Raw genomic sequence first — 21,581 nt, forward strand, 5'->3', positions numbered from 1 at the left:
AATAAGAGAAAGAAAACAAAAATTGTACTTATCTAATAAATAAATATGTAGATATTGTGCTCATATCCGATTCGTTGTTTGTAGTTGCTTCTCGCTTTTGCTGCGTCTTCCTACCCTCAGCTGCTCTCCAAAGAGCTGAGAGCGAGGGCGAAAGCGAGGGAACAGACGGCGAACGAGGGATAGATAGCGGGTAGGAGGGATCGAGGAAGAAGAGAAGGTGGGCGGGGAGAGGGATTTTGGTTTGATGGCGGACGCTTTCTGCCCCGACTGCAAGCGGAGCACGGAGGTGGTGTTCGACCACTCGGCGGGGGACACGGTGTGCTCCGAGTGCGGGCTGGTGCTGGAGGCGCACTCCATCGACGTGACCTCGGAGTGGCGCACCTTCGCCAACGAGTCCGCCGACAACGACCCCGTTCGTGTCGGCGGGCCCACCAACCCCCTCCTCACCGACGGTGGCCTCTCCACCGTCATCTCCAAGCCCAACGGCGCGCAGGCCGAGTTCCTCTCCTCCTCCCTCGGCCGGTGGCAGAGCCGCGGCGCCAACCCCGACCGCAACCTCATCCTTGCTTTCAAGACCATCGCCACCATGGCCGACAGGTCCCCCCTTCCTCCATCTTCCCATTTATTGAGCTGCTATTTTGGATTGAGCAGTGCCGTGTTTCGCGAGGGAATGTAAAAAAGAAAAAGGTCTTTTTTTTCTTTTTTTGAAATAATGACTAAAAGAGAGTTTAAAATCATCATCAATCATCATCCATGGGCTTGATTGGTTCTTCCCCAACCATAAATACAAAAACAACTTTCATCCTTCTCAATACTTATCAATTGTGGAATGCTTCATGTAACTTTTGAATTTGTGATATCCTTTCTATTTTTCATCTACCTAGACTTAAGCATGTGTCTTTTCCCTCTGAATCATGATCTATGGACATCGAGATACAGTTAGTTTGTGCTATGCATTTCTTTGAATGGAATGATTACTAAAGCAGGTGCTGACATTTTTTCCTTTTTGGTCCCAGGTTGGGCCTTGTTGCTACTATCAAGGTACAAATTTTGCCTTTCTGTAGTTTTTTTTTTGTTTTATGACCCTTTTCCTTGGAATAAATTTTTTAGAGCACGAATCTTGCTGGGAAGCTTCAATCCGTGATAATTGGTTGAGTTGGTTGTCTTGCGAATAAATTATCACTAACAAATCGAATCAATTTTACTATGTGCCTGACTTTTCTTAATCAGTTGGTTATTTCAACGGCCACAATGTCATGTCATTTATTTTAGCCATGTGTCATCCTTTTGTGTTGACAAAAGGTAGTAGACTGTAGGACTTCATTATCATTCGCGATGTCAGATGAAAACAAAGGTAAGGCTTCGTGGGCCTTTTAGATTCATCCAAGTAAAAAGATGATAACAAAAACTAGAAGAGGTTTGTTTTGTGGTTATGATATATATGTTAAAGCAAGGGACTTATGTTGGTAATGGTATCCTTATCTGTCAAGAGTGGTTGAGTTTCAATCAACAGTTCAATTTGTTGTGCATGGAAAATATATTATCTAATTTGGAGAATTAATGAATATCGGTCTGTGTTTTAGTAGAATTGTCTAGCTTGAATAAATGCTAGGTGGTTGATTCATTGGTCCGGTTAAGAGGCTGTCAATATTGATGCCATGTAGACTGTTTAGCGATTTTCATTCTTGGACGTTGTAGAAAGCAACAGTGCAGAGTTTCTGATGCTTTTTATTAGTTCTTCCTTATTTCATATCCATACAAACTGCTTGGGTCCAATGGTTGGACCTAGAGAAAATGTCTATTATTGGGATGTTATTTTTAATGGTTTACTTGTGGGTCTCGGTTATTGGATGATAAACCCCTAGCAAGTAATTTAAGCAATTTTAATTGGCGAGAGCTTGACTGGAAATTTAAAGGTTTGGTAGCTTCACCTTCTAAAGGCGGCAGGGTATTTGAGGTTTACTCTCTTCACTGCAGAGGAATCGAAGTGGAGGATGATCATCGATATTCTTAGGTCGCTTATGACAGATGTAGGGTGCTTTAGTGCTCATTTTGAACTTTTGTGGACATGGTAGTAATGTTTTTAGGGTCCATCGGATGGAGACTCTATGGCTTGGGTTATTCTTGCATAGTGAAAAGCTTTATTGTGTTGAGAATGTACAATTAAACTAATTGGAAACTGTTATTTTTGCATGCTGGACAAATGGGACTTGGTTGATTAATTATGATGTGTTGATATTTTAGTTAAGTCTTGGATCTTAAAATTTTTGCTTAGTTTATTCAGTTCTGGATTAGACTTTGTTTTCGGTTCTTCAATTGTTGGATAATTTATAATCGGGAAGTATAATTTCGTTGAAGTCCCCCTTGTACTGTTTTGTATTGTTTGGTGTTAACTTACAAGTTCCTGCACCAATTATTGTTCTCTAACTTTCTTTTTTATTATGTCCATGCTAAGACAAGTCACTGGACCCTTAATCGATAATCATTTTAATAAAATATTATATTGCAAAATTGATGCTCATTGATACCATCAATATATGTACTTGATAAGCACTTATCCAACATGTAAAAAGCCAGAGATACATACATTCTGGCTCCTTTCTTACACAATGAATGAACACTGCATACATGCAACATTTGTTTGTCCTGGCAGCATGCAACCAAGGGTGAAATATGTTTCTGCTACGTGCTGCCTCCATTTCTCCAGGAATACCAAAATATATGGAGAGATACATTTGTTTGTCATTGTAGAATGAGATGGTTTGTTATATTCAATTGGGCCTATACATTTGTTAAGATGTTCATGGTCTGATCGAAAGCTCAGTTCTGGTGGTGCATGTGCTACTGGCATCACCAGCCTTTAAGCTTACAAAATAACAATTTTGTAACATGAACATTGCACCAGTCATTTCATCAGAAAATCAGGGTGAAATATGTTATATCCATCATTTTATGTTCATGCTGGGGTTGTGGTAGGGTTTCATACAGAATTTTGCGATGCAACTTTTAGCATACTCTAAGCATCAGATCATATCAATCTTTAATTAATTCTTCATTTTAGGTTCTTTGTCATGTATGTAATACCTGTATTAGACATGTTCTCTTCAAGTATTTGTTCATCTCTTTTTCTTTCATGCTCCATGGATTATACATGAGTTATTATGTTGCTTTGGTAATTATGTGCTTTCTGAAATTATACATTAGTATTTGCTTTGTCAATAGCCTTTATGGAAATCATTGTTGGCAGGTAACTATTGACTTGGCTGGCGAGGTTCTTGTGCATTTTTTGTGTGGTCCCTTACTCCTTAATGACCATCTTATGTCTTCTTGAAGGACCGGGCCAATGAGATATACAAGAAAATTGAAGATCTTAAGTCTATTAGAGGGCGAAATCAAGATGCAATTTTAGCTGCTTGTCTATACATTGCTTGCCGACAGGAAGACAGGCCTCGAACTGTGAAGGGTTTGTAGCTTAGTTTTAGTTTCTTTGCTGATTATTATTTTCTATTTTGGTATTTGTTAGTTTAACTGATATGATTCCCTCAACTAGAAATTTGCTCTGTTGCCAATGGAGCTGCAAAGAAAGAAATTGGTCGGGCTAAGGAGTTCATTGTAAAACAGCTTGAAGTTGAGATGGGACAGTCAATGGAGATGGGAACAATTCATGCTGGAGATTTTCTGGTTAGTTTAAGCATTGTTAGTTTGATTAGTTACATTCTATTTAATTGAAATTTAACTTCGTCTGAGCTGTCTTTCGCTGTTTATTTTTCTGGTTTCTTTTCATTTTTTAGCACATATTCTTTTTGTTTAACCTGCCTATCTGTTTTGGCCTTGAATTTACAGAGACGTTTTTGTTCACATCTTGGTATGACAAATCAAGCAGTTAAAGCTGCTCAGGAAGCAGTCCAGAAGTCAGAAGAGCTTGATATAAGGTATTGATTTTAAAATGCTCTTATAAGAATAGTAGACAACTTCTTTGGATCTTTCTAGTCTTGTTGGTCTAATTAGTTATTATTTTGAAAGTAAAACGTCATCTGTTATGTAATGATTTCTTCAGCAGCTATTCATTAGTTGTTATTTATGTGTTCTTCCTCTCTAAGCTGAATTGATTGCATTTTGGATGTTCATGTATTGTACCTGAAGAGCTTGAGATCTATAACGTATCATAAACCAGGCACCTGGTGGGCCATGTACTTGCTGCTGGCACATTATGATAGGATAATGGTGTCGTACATGCTATAGACCCTTTACCTAATTCACTCTGGTAACTATGGAATTTGATAAATACAAGTTGTTAAAAAAGTCAGAATTTGTACTTGTTTGACATGAATGTTAGATGTCATAGTGAAGAACAGGGTTTTTTTTTGCAGAATGTTAACACTGTCTCTTAAGTTTTATGTGTGGAACTGTGGCCTTTACAAGAGGGATTAGATCCTGACTGCAGAAACCTTGTGCAGGAGAAGTCCTATATCAATTGCAGCGGCTATCATTTACATGATAACACAGTTATCAGATGACAAGAAGCCTCTCAAAGGTTTTGCATTCCTGTTTTCACGTCTGTCGTGATTCACATGTTCCGTGTCTTTAACATATTTATGCTTGCAGACATATCCCTGGCAACCGGAGTAGCAGAAGGCACCATCCGGAACTCCTACAAAGATCTCTATCCTTATTCTTCAAGGATCATTCCAATCTCCTTTGCAAAAGAGGAGGACCTAAAGAACCTCTGCAGCCCATAATTTGTTCTCAGAAGAGTGTCCGAAAACCTGATACATCTTCGGGTACAATCATACATCCAGCTATGGATGGTATGATAGTATCGACTGATGCAATGTTTAGTTGTGAACTTGATCTGACCTGATCAACAGCATTAACTGAGCGGTGATCCTTTTATTTATCTAGGAACTTCTTGACCAAGGTGTTGTATCTGATTTGCAAAGAATTGAGCTTTCTAAACTGATGCTTCAATCTGCTGTAGGTGTTTAACCTAGATGAAAACACCAACATAGTGAGGTAGACAACTTTTCATGTGTCACTTGTATGAAGTTTGTTGCTGTCGATTCGAAAGCATGTAAAGTTCAAGTTGCTGGCTATAAAGCGTTGTCATTAGATAGGATTCGAGTGTTTCAGTCAGTATTCTCGTAATTTTTATTGATTCGAAGAATCCAAAGTGGGAATTCCGTTCTTGGATGTTTGTATATATCCCAAGAGAATCTAGTGTTTCTAACTGGACTTTGTGGGATGCTTTGTGCACTTTCTTAGGTTTTATTTGGTTCAAAGTGTACTTGAGTTCATTGTTTGCTGATTAGTTACCATTACTCTTTTAGAGTCACTGGTTAAGATTAATTCAAATAATTAAGATTAGATTAAAAAAAAATTAGATTTAAATAAATAGATTAGGATGAAAAAAATATTAAGATAAAATAATTTTTTTATTATTTTAAAAAACTTATATTTTATATTTTTAATCAATATAAATAGGTGTTCTTCAATCAATCTAAAATATTAATAGGGATACATCGATGAAGAATGAGGGAAGACTAGTAGATCCAAAAAAAAAAAAAGAAGATAGCAGACATTGGAGTAAGTGTCCCTAATCAACTGCTTTCTATCTTTAAAAGTGAAAATTATTAATTTTAGGTTGTTAAAATAAATTTTTTATTTATTTTACATGGATTATGGAATTTGGTAAAAGATGGTTTTTTTTCAGTATAATTTATAAGATCCTATTAAAGATAAAAAAAGATCAGATAAGTGGGAATATATAAAAAGATGCAAGAGCCCCCTATATGATATAACAAGCAATAGTTGAGTTTTTATTTTTCTACAATATCAACATCAACAGAAGCTTGGAAAATATTAAAAATTATGTTTAGAGGCGCAGACAAAATAAATTTTTTAAAACTTCAAATTCTTCTATATGAATTCAAAACTCTTATGATAAAATTTTTTGAATCTAGCGTTGATTTCTTCTCAAAAATATCTTTTATTGTGAATCAAATGAGATTGAGAAAAATCTAAAAGATCAAACTATAGTAGAAAAAGTTTTAAAAAGTTTTACAAACTATTGTAGAAATTAATGAGCTCTCTTTTAGTTCATAAACAAACAATAAACAAATATTTATATGAAACTTTAGAACATGCTCTTCAAATGATAGACCTAAGGACTAAAAAAAAATTTTAGAAACTAAATATCAAGGGAAAGATTAAAATAACAGAGTTCATGATCGATCAATTGAGGGTCAGAGGAACTCGATTGAAATTAACAAAAAAACCAATCGATGTTTTTGTTGTAAAAAAATTGAACAAATTATTGGTTCAAAAATAAAAATCCAAATATTTCTCTTTTCTCTTACTACAAATAATATATGGTCATCTTCAAAAAGATTATTGGAATAAAAATCAAATAAATTATCATGAGAAAAATAATGATGAAAAAATGGATGAAGAAAATATTTTCTTTATAGCATGTGATGAAGAATATTTTAGATCTATTTGGTTTTAAATAGTGGATTGAGTAATAATATGACAAGGGATAAAAGTTTATTCCAAAAGCTTGATGATTCAATCAGATCTATAGTATAAATGAAAAATGATAGTAAAGTTAAGGAAAAGGAATAGTTGTCATGAACACTAAATCTAGTAAAAAAAAATTATTGATGATATGATGTTTATTCTTAGTTTAAATTAAAATTTCAGTATTTTTCTCAGGATTTCGTCGATTGCTTAAAGATTTCCTCAACTATAGAAAATCTTATTTGCTATTAGTGGGTACATGAAAGCTGAAGCATCACTTTTCATGCCCGAAATCCTGCAATATTCTGTATCTTAAGACACCACCATCACAATGTGTGACATGAACAGCGAGTGAGCGACGAAGTTGACGAGCGAGAACCCCACGATAAGCTGCATCGCACTCTGCAATCTTTGCTTCGTCTTCCGAGTTCTACTGTGCGAAGGAAGAAGAGAAGCCACAGAAAAGGACACGAGCATGGCTCTGCACTATGTCAGGCTCTCAAGTCTCTACCAACTGCAGCTCTTCGCGCAGTCTTTGGGGCACGAACACATCCCGCCGCAACTCGACAAAGCCGCATGTGATCGCCTCCATCGCCATGTCGCCCCCGTGCATGAGGAATCTCTCGGACGACATCAGGCGACATGAAGACAATACTTACCCAGGGCTGCGGATCCTCCATCCTACATGATAACGTGTTCCTTTCGCCAGCTTTTGCCATATTGGAATCTTTATTTGGAGTTTCGAGCTCCTTCACAGCTCTTCAAGGGAATCCGCGTGGAATCTCTTCTGATGGGATACCGCAAGCAACTGTTCGACAGAATGTCTCAATACTAGCTAGAGAATATCCCGCACCTTCCCTGGACCAGGGAGCTTTACGATGGAATTGCTTTTAAGTACAGGTATAAAAGATTCTCCAGTCTCCAGGTTCTGGTTGGAAAGCTGGTTCTGTCGAGCAAGGCTTTACTCGGATCTCACCGGAAACGTCCACTGAAACTAGTTCTATATATATTCGCAGAGGCTAAGCTGTCTGGTGAGCATGTGAACGATGAACTCAAAGCCAACCTGCTATCAGCCTTCTTCTTCTGTCTCTTTCTTCCCCCTCGCAATGACCTTCCTTCGCTTCAAGAAGGACCATGTTTTGTTGCAGCACAACTGGGAACAAAGCGTCGTGTCTTTGGGACTGTGGTATAAGTCTCTACGTATACGGTGAGACTTCTCGGCTCCAACCATCTCCGTTTCAGGTCCTCCAAAGCTCGATCTACACTGCCTACTCTGCTACTAGGGAGAGAAAATGAGAGCTTCCTGAATCTAGTTCACAGGTGATGAAGACAACATGCAAAGAATTAGTACCACTTTAAATGAATCGACCTGGTAAATGTTGTAGTCTGCATGTGATTCTTGGATGCTTGAACTAATAACCAAGCATCTGTGACAACAATGTACTATGAAATGTAAATTTCTAATGCTAGAAGAGCATCAAAACCAATACAATAGGTAGGTTGTCACAGAGGCCACATGCAAACTAATTAATGACATGCTTATATTTTGGCTTTTATTTTTGTGCTCGACATGTTTCAAGAGAATCTGCAGAGCACCTATAAATAGGGGCTAGGAAGAGGAAACGAACCATCTCATTCATATTCAATCTCCATCTCCATCCCTATCTTTCCTGCTCCCTCTCTGTGTTGTCTCTCTGAGACTTCCCATCCTCATGGCTGTTAGCAAGTCCATGCTGTGTGTTGTTCTTATTCTCATTATCCTCGGGGTGGCTTTCACTGCTGAGGGCAGACCTCTGAAGGAAGACAAGACCAAGACCAAGACCAAGACCAAGACCAGTATGTGCAGCAGATGCTGGACACAGAGTGACATGAGTTCCAAAGGAACGGTGGAAGGCACCATTGCACCCTCTGAGGAGAATGGCAATGGCAGCGGACAGTTGGTGGGCAACGACGATGTTCGACCTACAAACCCAGGACACAGCCCCGGCGTGGGCCACTAATCTGGCTCGATCGATCCAACGTGTGTGATTTAAGATGCTTGGTTTCTCATCTTTCGTATATAAGTTTCATCATCATCATTTATCTCCTTCTAATTATTGTATTGTGTTCATCTGCGTTTAGATCAGGTTTGGCTTTTCCTTATCGCACTGTATTACTTTTGTTTCACCGCAATTTCATTCAGTCCGAACGATTGTTGTCTGAAGAAACACTGTCGATGTTTGTGGTTATGAAAGCTCGAGTTTATTGTGTTTTTTTGGCATTTAAACGTCCCACGTATCAGTTTCCGCGCATTCTTTATGCATTCATGCATGCGCAGCACACGTCGAGTTGCACGTCTCACGTACCAGCAGTTCTCATCACAAGAGACGATTCTGCTTACTTGAATACTCCTTTTGCACATATCTATATATAAACCCTCGAAGCTTATGCACCGGTAAATTAGATTTGGTCGCCCCTGAGCAGATTCGGATGCTCCACCTATGTTAGTAAGCCTACCAACATACATGTTGTGTGTGCACTGGATTCAATCTTGTTGTTGTATGCTACATTGCCATGTGGATCCTTTGACTGAAGTCTGATCACCACGCGACTTCAGTGAACTGCTGATCTCTCTCTCTCTCTCTCTCTCTCTCTCTCACACACACACACACACACACACGCACTCACGCACGCATATAAGTCTTCATCTGACAGAATTAATGGGCATGGCCTGCAAGTCACCTGATGACTGCAAAGAATCGAGTTGAACGCATCGGAGACTTGTTCAGTGAAATGTTTGTACAATTCCTATAAAAATAACTACACGTAACTTAGAATTTGATGTTGTTCCAGTGCATGGCATGATCTACAGTGACCATCAGGCTCCTGCCATTTAACTTTGTAGCTGCACCATGGAAAACAGCTAGCATTAAAACATTTAAAAATGGCCAGTCATGATCATTCAAAACCTTTGTTTGTTGTTTTTGTATGAGTATTATGATGCGAGTTCCTGGAGACAGGGAACCAACCAGCTGACAGGATCTCTCAGATCCCATCTCATGCTCTTCCAAATCAATTATTTTATGACTTCTCTTAACTGTAACATTCTCTGCCTCACCAAAGCTCACTTTCTCAGCTTTGTTCTTTAGAACATGTATTTTCTTTCTCTATAGATAATACTTTTTTGTGAGACAAACTTGAGTTGGAGTTGGCATTTGGCACGTGTTTTCTTTCTATTCCTATTACTTTAGAGTTCCAAACCCTGCGCAAAGTACATGAAAAGTGCTCGATGACTCCCTGAATCATATCAATGTTAGAACTTATATATATATATATATATATATATATATAGACACACACACACACACAGAACACATCCGGAACTTGGGTTCAATGAAACAATTGGCAAGTGATGTGGTTGGAACGCATGGGTTCCTTATCATCCTCTATAGTTGTTAGGGGGCGCGGATGCTCTATAGTAAGACGGTGTATGTTGTCCTGACAGTTCGCCTGAGTGCGGCCAGCAGTACACTCCATTGTGGTGCCCAAACTTCGATACGATGGTATGCATTATATTAAGAGATGCATGCACGGGTATGTATTACATTGAGAGACGCAAAGTTAATGTTGGACTGCCCTTTGTTGTGGATCTCAAAGGAATATGTGTCGGATGTCTGCTAAGCGAAATGTCCCATCTAAAAGCTTTTAAGAGTTAGCGATGTTCTTGTTGTCGCTTGGAAACGTCGAAGAGTCAGCGATGGAGGAGGTGATACCCATGGCATCATCTGCACCACCACGTTCGTCTCCTCTGCATCGAGACCCACTGTCATCACGCAGTACCATAAATCCGTCGCATCTTGCTTCTCTTGTCGGTGGACAGCTCGATGGACCGGTGGCGGCGGACTCTGTCCTTGGAGCTGCCAAAACGAGATGGTGGTGGTGGTGGTAGCACAGTTCTCTCCGTGTTCATTTGAGATTACAGGCAGCTCGATCTCTTATCATCATCATATAACAAAGAGAGGAAAACACTTAACCAAACTGCAAATTGGGCAACCAATATCCGAAAAATACAAGACATGCAAGAACCAGAACTGACACACCACCTCATGGTTCTATCATGTGATGAGATTTATAAGATGAAAGCTATACAATCCAAGATATAGTAGTCGCATACGACTGGTTGCAAAACATAAGTCTATATTCCTGCATTATCCAAAATGTCCAAAAGCATCTTTACTGATGCATATTTGCATATAAAACCTTGTAAATTTCCAAAGTTCTCTCAATGCATTCCAAGAGTTACAGTTAGATGCAATCTGATAAATCTGGCTAATCACTGCAAGTTAATGAGTTCATACACACACAACGATCACGAATGAATAAGAACTCAGCTCGGCGGCACTGCCTAAGGTTCAGTTTCTTAGGGTATAGATAGAAAGCTAATGCAAGAGAAAGAGTAAAAGAGGTGAAATTAGTAAATCTGAAACATATATAGCACACAAGAAAACCATTTTCATTTAATTTGAGATCAACCAGATGTAGTTAATATTAGAAACAGCACCTCTTTTCCCCTCCCCCCCCCCCACTTCTAGGCTAGCGGGATAACACATAGCATCTTTGGTGGAGAAGATCCATTCTACTGAAACTTAAAAGAGTTAACCAAGTACTAACATGCCACCAACTGTAACTGATGCTGAAAACAACTGCAGCGTTGAAACTCATGATCAAATCGTGAAACAAGATTATGGACAACAGATTTGGAATGATCTGATTCTCCACAACTATGGGATCGGTAAGACATCAACATGCAGCAGCAGTCTGCGGTGGTGAAGACCCTTTCCCCCCATTAACTTGCATTCATCTGCTACCATCTGCACACAATCTGAAAAGCACATCCACCAGAACAATTTGGTAGCCCAATCTTAAATCTAAACCAGCGCATTACCCGACAGCTCGCTAGTCATCCATCCAAACCAAACTAATGGCAGGTCAATCAAACAAAGGGAGGATACAGGAGGCATAAATAATATCTACCGTGCCTTCGCCAGGGATTGGACTGATCGACTAGACACACCATGCAACAGCTTTACAAATCCTAGAAAACTTAGCTTCCCGTCAGTGTGCCTTATCCAATCATGTAGAACAGCATGTACAGGTACAGAAGGGCCGAGGCCTAGTTCCTGCAATTAAAATATGAAAAAGAGGGGAGATTTCTGATTAGGATGCCAACTCCAACACAGAAGCCAAGCAAATAACCTTCGAAAAATAAAACAACTAGCACATGGAATCCGAAAATATACGTCAAGCAAAACCAACCATCCTCATTTCTCAAACCTTACCACTTGAGATAAATGACAACATTGCCCAACTATTAGCATATGCAACATTGTGCTTTCTGTGTGTATTCATGATATATGTGGTTAATATCGATATGCGTGCAGAAAAAAACAACTATGTGGGGTCATATAAGCAAAAAACCTTATATTTCAGAGCTACAGATTTAAATTACATGGCACACCCCTATGCTGATCAGTGACAAGCATGATGTGCCAACATAGGCAAACTGACAGCACCAAATGGGAACGAATGCAAGTTCTGCCAGCTCAACACCTCACTCAACTTTGGACTAGGTAGGTTTCAAGTTTCAACTAAATCCTGCAACGGTTATTTAATGGCTTCAAGATCTCAACACATCCATCAATTGATAATTCATACTATATCACATGCAAAAGAGAACATCATGCATACCGAGGCAAGTTCTTCGATTACAATAGCCCGATTACCGTCCTTCTCAAAAAGCTCATAAGCACAACGGGCATGTTGCTCCCATCTATCCAGACCTTCAAGCTGATGAACACTTAATGCAGCTGCACAGAACTCATCAAAATCCATTCTTCTGTATTGAAGAGCACTGAGCTGGCAAAACAATATACAGGTTTCCACAGAGTACTCAAACTAATAAGTTCAATGTTAAATAAGTAAAAAAGGCACTAGGCAAAAGATCTGCACATTACCGAAAGAAGAAATTCCTGAACGCGTGATTCCTTCATTGCATCAGTTGCATTTTTCATCAAGGCCTGATCAAGAAATAAAATTCAGCATAAAAGAACAACTAAATATCCAATCTCCTTCAGTTAATTTCTCTAAAGAAATGAGTACATAAAACTAACCAACTTGATATTTTCAAGAGTTATGCACCCATTTTTGTTAGGCTCCAATAGAGCAAATTGTCCCTTGAGATAAAATAATTCATCTACGGTCAATGTCTTTGACAAAGCCTGCAACATTCACAAAAAGATTTAATCATTTACCTTACATTATCAGTTGTATAGAAGCAAAACTGAAATTTACAGTGCACTCAATTGAGGCCGAAACTCAATTTTACAGATTTTAGTTAAAAATTCTAGCATTTGGGGTCTATCTTGAAGCTTAATATGGCGACAGGTAATTGCAAACCTTAATCGTGATCATCATACATACCAATAATTTTCAATCTAGTTAACTGGAAATTGGATACTTGTTACCTAGAAACCAACACACAAATAAACAAAATTTCAAACTGGAAAGTATACTGGATAACCTTAAAAAGGCAGTCACACTACATTCGACCATGGAACTAAACATCAGCCAATTCCAAGTACTTGGATTTTTATTGAACGAAACAGGGCAATTGAAGTCGTGAAAAAGCACTCCATGCATTTAGAATCACATATAAGTTGAATGATATAAATGAAATTCATGATAGCACCCACCCTTAAAGCAGCCTTACGGAGAGACGACGAACGTAGATAAGCTTTAATTAGTCGAAATATAAGGATATCTAGTGGAACTTTGATATCATTGTAATTTCTAGTCCACGGATGACCTGCAAACAGGAAGTAGTTAGTTCTTTGGAGAAACAACATAATTAGACAGAATCCATGAGGATGCTCACATAGAGCTTGAGAAGCCGTCATTCTTCTTCGTGGATCCTTACTTAACAAGCGCTTCACAAAATCTTTGGCCTCAGGAGAGAGAGAAGGCCAAGGAAGTTCTGTAAAACTTGGATCAGCTTTTAATACTGCCCTAAAGATACCAGACTCTGTTCGAGCCCAAAATGGGCGACTGCCACATAGAAGAATATATGCAATTACGCCAATACTCCACACATCTGCTTCTGTGCTGTAAGATCTATGCAAAACTTCGGGTGCAACATAATATGCACTACCAACAATGTCATTCAATCTTTCATCTAAAGATCACAAATGCCAAATTTTTAGAAACAGTTCAGATATAGAGATTAGATGGGCAATTGAGATATAACTAACAATTGAAACTGCTAGCCAGGGAACATATAACAGACAACATGAACTAACCTGGTTTTACAAAGTCTGATAAACCAAAATCTATAGCCTTCAGCTGGGAATTCTCATCCTTGGAAGTAAAAAGAAAATTCTGAGGAAAAGAAAGCAACCACTATTTATTAAAAAACACAATATTTAGCCAAATATTAAAAAAAGATAAACCATGACCATTTAGGGTGAATAAAAAAACCATAAATAGACATCTCAATAGACCTGCCAGGTAAACAAAAATTAAAACAAATTGGTGAGGGAAGTGTATATTAATTCTCACCACAAATAAGCACAGGTATTGCAGCAAGGAAGACAGATAATATGTAAACTAAGTAGAAGCTTCAAGTAAGTAAATAAAAAGGCCTGACAAGGATATTAGGTAATTACAGAATTTAGGTTCCTTTCGTAATGCCCACAGAAGATAAATACAATAAAAAGGCAACTTGGTTTTACTATTCCCAAGACACCTGCAATACAAGCTTTCACGAGGCAATGTTTTGACCCTAGTTTAATCAGATGCAAATTTCAACTAGACCTGGAAAAAATAGAGGTATAGATCGTCCAACTTAAGCAATAGACAATACTACCTTGAAAAGGAACTGATCCGCTATCAAAATTGAGAAACCAATTCTGCTGTGTAAATTTAACGGATACAAAATTCAAAGCTGAAGGATATTATTCCTCGATAGTGGCAATCTCTTGCAGCAATACTTGTACCACTTTGCTAATTACTTCTATCTACAAATCTAGCTATCTGCAACTAACTTATATATATGCATTGAAAAAAAAAAAATAGTTAGCAGATACTAGCAATATGAACATTAAAGCAATAGTAAGTAATACAAACACAATAACCTTTACTACCAAAAAGAAAGCTTGGGAAGATAGCTCATCAGATTACTGTGAAACTCATAAAGAATGATTCAAAGACATCATGGAAGCAATAGTCACTCCAGTTACACACATTATCAAGAAAATACAACAATACATCAAAATAAATGGAAAGAAGATCTCCTAACTGGCCACAATATTAAGAAAGGTGAGAAATTTATTAACCTTCATGCAAGGTAAAAAAAAAAAGTCATGGCTAGTTAAACTAGAAATGCTGCAAACTTAAACAACTACAGACAGAAGTTTCAAGTTGTAGAGACACAAAAAAAAAGAAGACATGAAGTACATTATTACTAGGGTACACAGAAAAAGTGCTTGTTAACCATCTAATTCATGTTCCTTTAATCAATAACCACACATCCCTAACCCTAAAAAGAACATTATTACAGTTCCACAGAAAGCTAACAGAGAGCAGATCTGAGACTCATAATAAGATCCAAAAAGACCTGTGCCTTCAAGTATAATGTCCATCAACAATATAATCATATAATAATCTACCTAAAAATCACCATCAAAGGCCATAAGATTTCCCTGACTCATTACCTCCGGTTTAAGATCACGGTGAACCACTCCTTGGAGATGGCAGAATGCAACAACATTCAGTATCTGTACCATGACAGCCTTTGCATCATCTTCCGAGTATTTTCCACCCCTTCTCAATAAAGAAGGCATACACATAAGCTATCATAAGATCTGAGGCAAAGCCGAAAACAATACATCTACAAACAAATAGCAAATATGTGGATATAGGAATATTTTAAATCAAAGAACTGGCCCATAAAGTACCTCGAAAGAATTCTATCTAGCAGCTCTCCTCCTTCACATAACCTGAAATAAGATAGGTAAGCCACCAAGATCCTTAATCAGTAATAATTTAATGGTTATAATTACATTTGAAGATGGCATTTATATGTCGCATGCTTGTCAAACCAAACAATACTACTACGGATCAACATGGTGCAGAATAAGAGCAAAGGAGAACGTCTATGAGAAACTAGGGGCAGCATCAACAAGAACCTAAAGAAAGAATAAATTTTTAATCCAACAGACCTCAATTTCAACCCTCAATTTTAATAAATCATGCTGCTAGAGAGAAAAATTTAACAAGAAATTCTTGTGCAAGAAGAGTGAGAAACAATTGCTAAATAATTGTAGTCTTCAAAAACGTACTATGATGCTGAAATTAACCAATAAAGGAGCATCAAACCACAGTAAAAGCATAGTTCCAAAATACTATTATAGCATCAACATACCAGTGGGTACCTTTAAATTTTTATTAGGTTTTTGTACATTTTGATGTGAGTTCAAGAAGAATCCACAAAAATGGACAGTTCCACTTGCTTGTCACATATGTGTTGAACATATCACATTATAGAAAAATATTAAATAATAAATACTTCCTTAAAGTATCCAGTTTGTTGATTTCGAGCGAGTACTTTGTAAATTCCTCTGGAGGAAACTTTGAATGTCTAAAATATTGATTTTTTGCTTATGATGCAGATGATAGATATTTACATATTATTTGTATAAAGCATTAGAAAATGATTAAATAAAATTATGGCCTTACTTCATTTATCATCACATTTTGCTATCTCTTATATGATTTTTTTCTATTCGTGAAGAGAGTTTAGGGATGCTAATGTTATTATTTACATAATATGTGACTCCATTCTAGCATTATTAATGAATATCAAACTGCCACATATACAAGATCATATATTTAAAAAAACTATCACCATATCCATGCATCATTGTGTCCCTTTTTTAAAGGTTCGACATATCAACATATCCAAACCTATTGTATCAGCATCCATATCTGATTACTTGCTTCACAACAGAAAATTTCTTATTGATATTTAACAAAAGATAGACAGCATATGCATTTTGGGATTTCCAACATGTATATGCAAATAGGGATCCAGCTGAAGATCACATTGAATTCAGAAACTGCATATGAATAAAATATAGAAAATCTTGGAACTATCTACTTTTGAAAAAGGAAACAAGATTATAACTGACTGGTTCACCACTAGTGATCATATTCGCATTAATAACAAATATTAAAATAGCAATCACTATATACCAGCAGAAAATAACATGCACTTGATAGATAACAATAAACTGTAATATTAATGTACTAATAGCTTACTCCATTATTATGTAAACATTGTCATTATCTTCATAGGCATCATAAAAATGGACTAGGTTGTTATGCCCTGTCAAGGCTCTTAAAATCTTCACCTCTCTTCTGACATCCTCAATAGCTATGGCAGTAGTCATCTGTCAAAAGTTAAGTGCTAAAATGAAGTCCAGATATAGAAAAATTTTGTTACAACAAAGCAAAGAGGCCAGCAAGCTGCACTGTCTGATTTACAACCAGAAGTATATCACATGCAGACTAACAGTGATAAAAAATATCCACGACAAGTTTGAAGAAAGAAATAAAAGATATCAAAGAAGGAAATTATAAAACTAGAAATGCACCTGAACAAAGTAATAAGGCCTCAGTTTTGTGCAAAGCGCCAAAATGTTATTTTACTTCCAACTATGATTAATAATGAACAATACATTTATGCTAAGATGGCATTATGTTTACTGCATTTGAAATTAACAATACAACTTAGTGACAACGTAAAAGAGAGCAACCTAAAAGGGGCAACTGAACCATATAGTTTTGCTTTAATGGAAGTTACAGCAAAGCCTAAGCTATTGATTGGATTTTGTAAACTACAAATTGGGCTTTTGTTGATTTATATGCATATAGAAAATATTTAACATCAAGAATCAGTTTTGAACTAGCCCTTACCAAATTTTATCAGTCAAGCAAACGAGACTGCAGGTGCACATAAGACAACAAAATAAGCATGACCAGCCTAGAAAATAGTATACTTCAGGTCCCCTATCCAGTTCAATACTAACTATCAACTAAATGAAGTATGGAACAAGTTCAGTAACTTTAAAATCATAAAGATCCTACTTGAAAATGTATGATTCAGATGCACCGCATCGAATAAAATGCTAGGGCATCTTTCTGTATAGAATCAATATATATATTTATAGCCACACTAATCAAGTCAATGTGGCAGTGCAACATTATCTAAAGTGTCCACATTTTCCATGGAAGAAGAAATATAGGGAGTATATCGGTAAACATAAACATTTTATCTATAATTTCAGGTTTCTTTTCACCAAAAGGTCAAGCGGTTTGAGTTGTCCAAGATCCTGGAAAGAATACAATTCATGAAGCCCTGCTACTCAATTGGCAACCATCATAAATAAACACTGGTCTCCGTTCATGCTAAATCTAGAACATCCCAATGTAGTGAAACCCAAGGAAAATCCAATAACTTTCTTGATTCCAGCCCATAAACATTCACACACGACTGGGCATCAAAGCTACATGACAAGTTACTGTTTTGAGCTTCAAGTAGTCATTCACTTCTCGATAACAACAACAATAATTATCAATCACAATGGACCATTAACAAAATTATGCTTCCTTAGCGCCCGGGAGGGTATCTTTGTCTTTGCCCAAGAAGTTGCAATCTTTTTAAAGAAACAGAGCACATCCCATATCAATTGTTTCAAAAATCAATATTTGATGGCATCCACCAGTACTTTTAGAAGGGAAAAAGAGAAACTAGCAATACTAACAAAATTGATATGCTGTGGAGCAAACCACTTATCCAGCAGCATGCTACAAGACACAGCATTACCAACAAATTTTAAGCAGCTAATGATGCATTACTTTGACTAAAATTAGTCGTCGGATCTGACTGTCAACGGAACCGTCCACAAGAAAACATCAACGAAGCAAAGTTGGCAAGTACGAAGCGACAAAGTAGGGGAAATCTTGCAAAAAGAATAGATTTTTGCTGCACCTTAGCCTTCGGGATGACCTTGACCGCCACCTGCTGTCCGTTGCTCTCGCCCTTCTTGAGCTTGGCGGTGCACGTATACCCAAAATGCCCACGCCCAACCTCCTCACCGATCTCATACTTGCTCGTGAACCCCTTGGAGAACCCGAAGCTCTTATCCAGCCTGGCCACTGCACGCCCCTCCTCCCCCTCGTCCTCGGGAATGGCCGCCTCGTTTGGCTTCACCGACCCATGCCGCCGGGCGAGGAGGGCCCGGATGTGCTTCGCCGGAGACGGCGGCGGGAACGGTCTCTTGAAGAACCTCCTCGGAGTGGCCGTAGCCGACCCACCACCTTCAGAGGCGACGGAGGGGGATTTCTTGGAGAAGAGGCTGTGCGCAGGACTGGGGCTATAGAAAGGGAAGAAAGGAGAGGTCCAGGGCTTAGATGTCCTCTCCTCCGCAACCGTCACCCCCGGCTCCCCCTCACCTTCCTTCTTTGTCGACACTTCTTCCTTCTTCTTGGGCGTCGGAGACAACGATGGGTCATGGTTCTCCGGCGAAGCGAGCTTCCCGTAGCAAATACCCATCTTTTGCTTCAGTCTTAGCTCGGAGATCCAGGAAGAAGAGGAAAAGAGGAACGATTTTCAAACCCTAGATCGCCAATGGCGTCCTCATAACTCACACACACTCTCTCTCTCTCCCTCGGAGGTTTGCTTCTCTGCCTTTTGTATCGCTCCCTACTTGGAGCCCAGCAGTAAAGCTGGATAGGTTACTGTAAAATTGTGGTAACGAATGGGTGTTTAAGGAAAGAAATAATAAGGTTCCAACACCGCCGGTGAACAATACGGCAACTTGTGCCCATACAAATGCAACTCCCTGTGGTCTTACGCTACTCAAAACTATGGACATTAGTGTGCGTATCAATGTGCGTTTTTATGAACTACAAAATAGATATTTGAGCATGACATAGTTTTCATGTCATGCATTCTACAAAACATAAGAGCTTCCGCTACATCATGCGTGTCATATTGGAGAACGTGATGGCCATAAAGGAGCATGACATGTACCGTATACGTAGAAATGCTGGTGGTACATAGGATCCCATCATGTGTAAATACTTACGCAGTTACGCTCACGCTGGTGACCGGATCTCTTTCTAAGTAAAAGCTGGTACCCGTTAAAAGTACGAAAACAACAGCAGGAATGCTTTCGGCACCCCGTAAAAATCTACCCGCGCGATCTCTCTGTGATGTGGGTCCAAAACGGACCGACGTTTGCGTTAATCACCAGAACGGCAACGGATGCGGGTACAGAAAAAGGGTCGAAAAAGAATTCCTCGAACGACGCTGCGTAGCGGGGATCGCGTCCACGGAGGGGCGAAACAGACGACGGCGCAGTAATCGGAGACGTCGACACGCGTGACTGTTCACCGGCATGTTTTCGATGCTCCCCCTTCACAAACTGTCGTCCGGATAAGCTATTGGGTGAACGAGAGGGGAGAAACGTGGCCGCATAAGAGTGGTGGTTTACTAAAAGGATCTGTTTAGTTAAGGAGTTCCGCCGGAGCGTCGTGTCTTTGTAGCCGTAGCGGTGGTTAAGCGAATTAAATTCTTTTCAGCTCGTTGGATTTTGTAGCCAGCGCGCACGTATTTATAGAGAGCGGTATGCTCTTCCGCCGGACCATTATAAAGTTCCCTAGTAACAATATTTTCCACTTTTTTTGGGGGCAAATTTTTGTATGTTTTTCCTCCAAATTTAATTATTGTTTTGAATATGTGAAGAAACTTTGGGATTTGAATCCTTCTACCAACTGGGGCAAAAGAGTTCAAAAGATTCATGGTACCACAAGGGTTGACATATTCTGATGTTGAGGGTACCACATAATTAAGTAGTGGGTGGTAAGAATGATAAAGAGTTTGGGTCTTTCACAAGAGTGGAAGTGAGTGCATTTAATAATGGAGAGGGGAGACTACTGTGGGAATATTACAGCACAAGGGGGAAGGTGGTGTGGAGTTCCACTAGCAGTTGGGTGATTCAATACTTCTGGTCCATCGTCAATTTGGCATTTCTCTGTCACTGTGATGTAGATGTTGTTTTCTAAGGTGATCATGTGCAGGTCGAGGACAGTTCATGGGCAATAATGTAAGGGAGTGGTTTGTTCTCTTCCTTGAGGACCATCTTGTCTGCTACTGTCCAAAGTGAGTTATGAGATCTGAGATGATTAACGAGGGGATAAGTTGGAGTTTGATATCTGATTTCTTCATTTAGGTGGTTGGGGAGGATTCTATTCTGCGATCTGTCAGCCAACACACCACAAGGACATGGTTTGATTATAAAAACAAGGTTTGGTGATCGAAGTTGTCAGTCAATGATCTTCCATTCCTTTTGTTTTTTTTGTTCTTGCACGAGTGTTTCTACAAATCAGACTTGTAAGACAATAAATCATGATTCTGAGCTTCAAAAGCATCAGCTCACCATCTGTTCTAGGATTTCTGAACAAACTAAATGCCTCTCTCTCAACATCTGTATGAGAAAGAACTTGATCTTACTGATTAAAGTTCTGAGTGATTGTGAACAGTTCATTGATTATGGAAGCAAAAAGAATGTGAATTGGTGGATCGAAGAAGGTGATTAAAGGGCTCCAAATTAAAAACGCTTTTTTGATCTCTCTCTCTCTCTCTCATGGATATCAGAATGTTAATTGCAGAATAGTGCACACATAGTTACATCATCTCTATTGCAGAATTCTAGTGAGTTTGGAGTTGAGCTGAAACTTTCAGAACTAATTCTATTTGCGAATCTTGGTCGGAGAAGACCTTAATTTAATCCGGGATGCGATAAAAAGGCTTAGGCAATCTATCACTGCTGCTTACGACCTGAGGAAGAAGTGCAGTTGACAAAGATGATGAAGGCAGAAGACTGGGGATCATTCTCTGGGGGGAGAGAAGCAGCAGATCTCTGCAAGCAACACTCCTTTTCAGAGCATGATCACAAGTCGGTGTT

The 21,581-nt window shown here is 38.6% G+C and overlaps 2 protein-coding genes across 2 annotated transcripts; one reads left to right on the forward strand and one right to left on the reverse strand.

Annotated features, from left to right (window-relative positions):
• Window positions 1-97: 97 nt before the first annotated feature.
• Window positions 98-5,185, forward strand: LOC103991702 (transcription initiation factor IIB). Its single transcript, XM_009411235.3, has 7 exons — window positions 98-597; window positions 1,017-1,041; window positions 3,334-3,463; window positions 3,551-3,681; window positions 3,844-3,932; window positions 4,458-4,534; window positions 4,606-5,185. The coding sequence occupies exons 1-7, from the start codon at window positions 245-247 to the stop codon at window positions 4,737-4,739; spliced, it is 939 nt and encodes a 312-aa protein (XP_009409510.2). The 5' UTR covers window positions 98-244; the 3' UTR covers window positions 4,740-5,185.
• A 5,926-nt stretch (window positions 5,186-11,111) lies between these two features.
• On the reverse strand, window positions 11,112-19,303 carry LOC135629587 (CDPK-related kinase 5-like). Its single transcript, XM_065137162.1, has 11 exons — window positions 18,602-19,303; window positions 16,870-17,000; window positions 15,507-15,548; window positions 15,264-15,372; window positions 13,851-13,929; window positions 13,430-13,726; window positions 13,248-13,360; window positions 12,666-12,773; window positions 12,510-12,572; window positions 12,244-12,411; window positions 11,112-11,675 (listed from the first exon to the last, which is right to left on the reverse strand). Exons 1-11 carry the CDS (start codon window positions 19,163-19,165, stop codon window positions 11,526-11,528), a joined length of 1,824 nt encoding a protein of 607 aa, XP_064993234.1. The 5' UTR covers window positions 19,166-19,303; the 3' UTR covers window positions 11,112-11,525.
• Window positions 19,304-21,581: the final 2,278 nt, after the last annotated feature.

The sequence above is a fragment of the Musa acuminata genome, chromosome BXJ3-1, assembly GCF_036884655.1.
Source record: "Musa acuminata AAA Group cultivar baxijiao chromosome BXJ3-1, Cavendish_Baxijiao_AAA, whole genome shotgun sequence".
Taxonomy (NCBI): Eukaryota; Viridiplantae; Streptophyta; class Magnoliopsida; order Zingiberales; family Musaceae; genus Musa; species Musa acuminata.

What these genes read in the sequence shown, in the direction of transcription:
- LOC103991702 (XM_009411235.3), top strand. Translation starts at nt 245, where the DNA reads ATGGCGGACGCTTTCTGCCCCGACTGCAAGCGGAGCACGGAGGTGGTG. An exon ending in GCCTTGTTGCTACTATCAAG is followed by an intron (nt 1,042 to 3,333) that starts GTACAAATTTTG and finishes GTCTTCTTGAAG; the next exon opens with GACCGGGCCAATGAGATATA. An exon ending in TTCATGCTGGAGATTTTCTG is followed by an intron (nt 3,682 to 3,843) that starts GTTAGTTTAAGC and finishes TTGAATTTACAG; the next exon opens with AGACGTTTTTGTTCACATCT.
- LOC135629587 (XM_065137162.1), bottom strand. Translation starts at nt 19,165, where the DNA reads ATGGGTATTTGCTACGGGAAGCTCGCTTCGCCGGAGAACCATGACCCA. An exon ending in ACCGTGATCTTAAACCGGAG is followed by an intron (nt 13,930 to 15,263) that starts GTAATGAGTCAG and finishes TCTTTTCCTCAG; the next exon opens with AATTTTCTTTTTACTTCCAA. An exon ending in TTCAGGAATTTCTTCTTTCG is followed by an intron (nt 12,412 to 12,509) that starts GTAATGTGCAGA and finishes TTGTTTTGCCAG; the next exon opens with CTCAGTGCTCTTCAATACAG.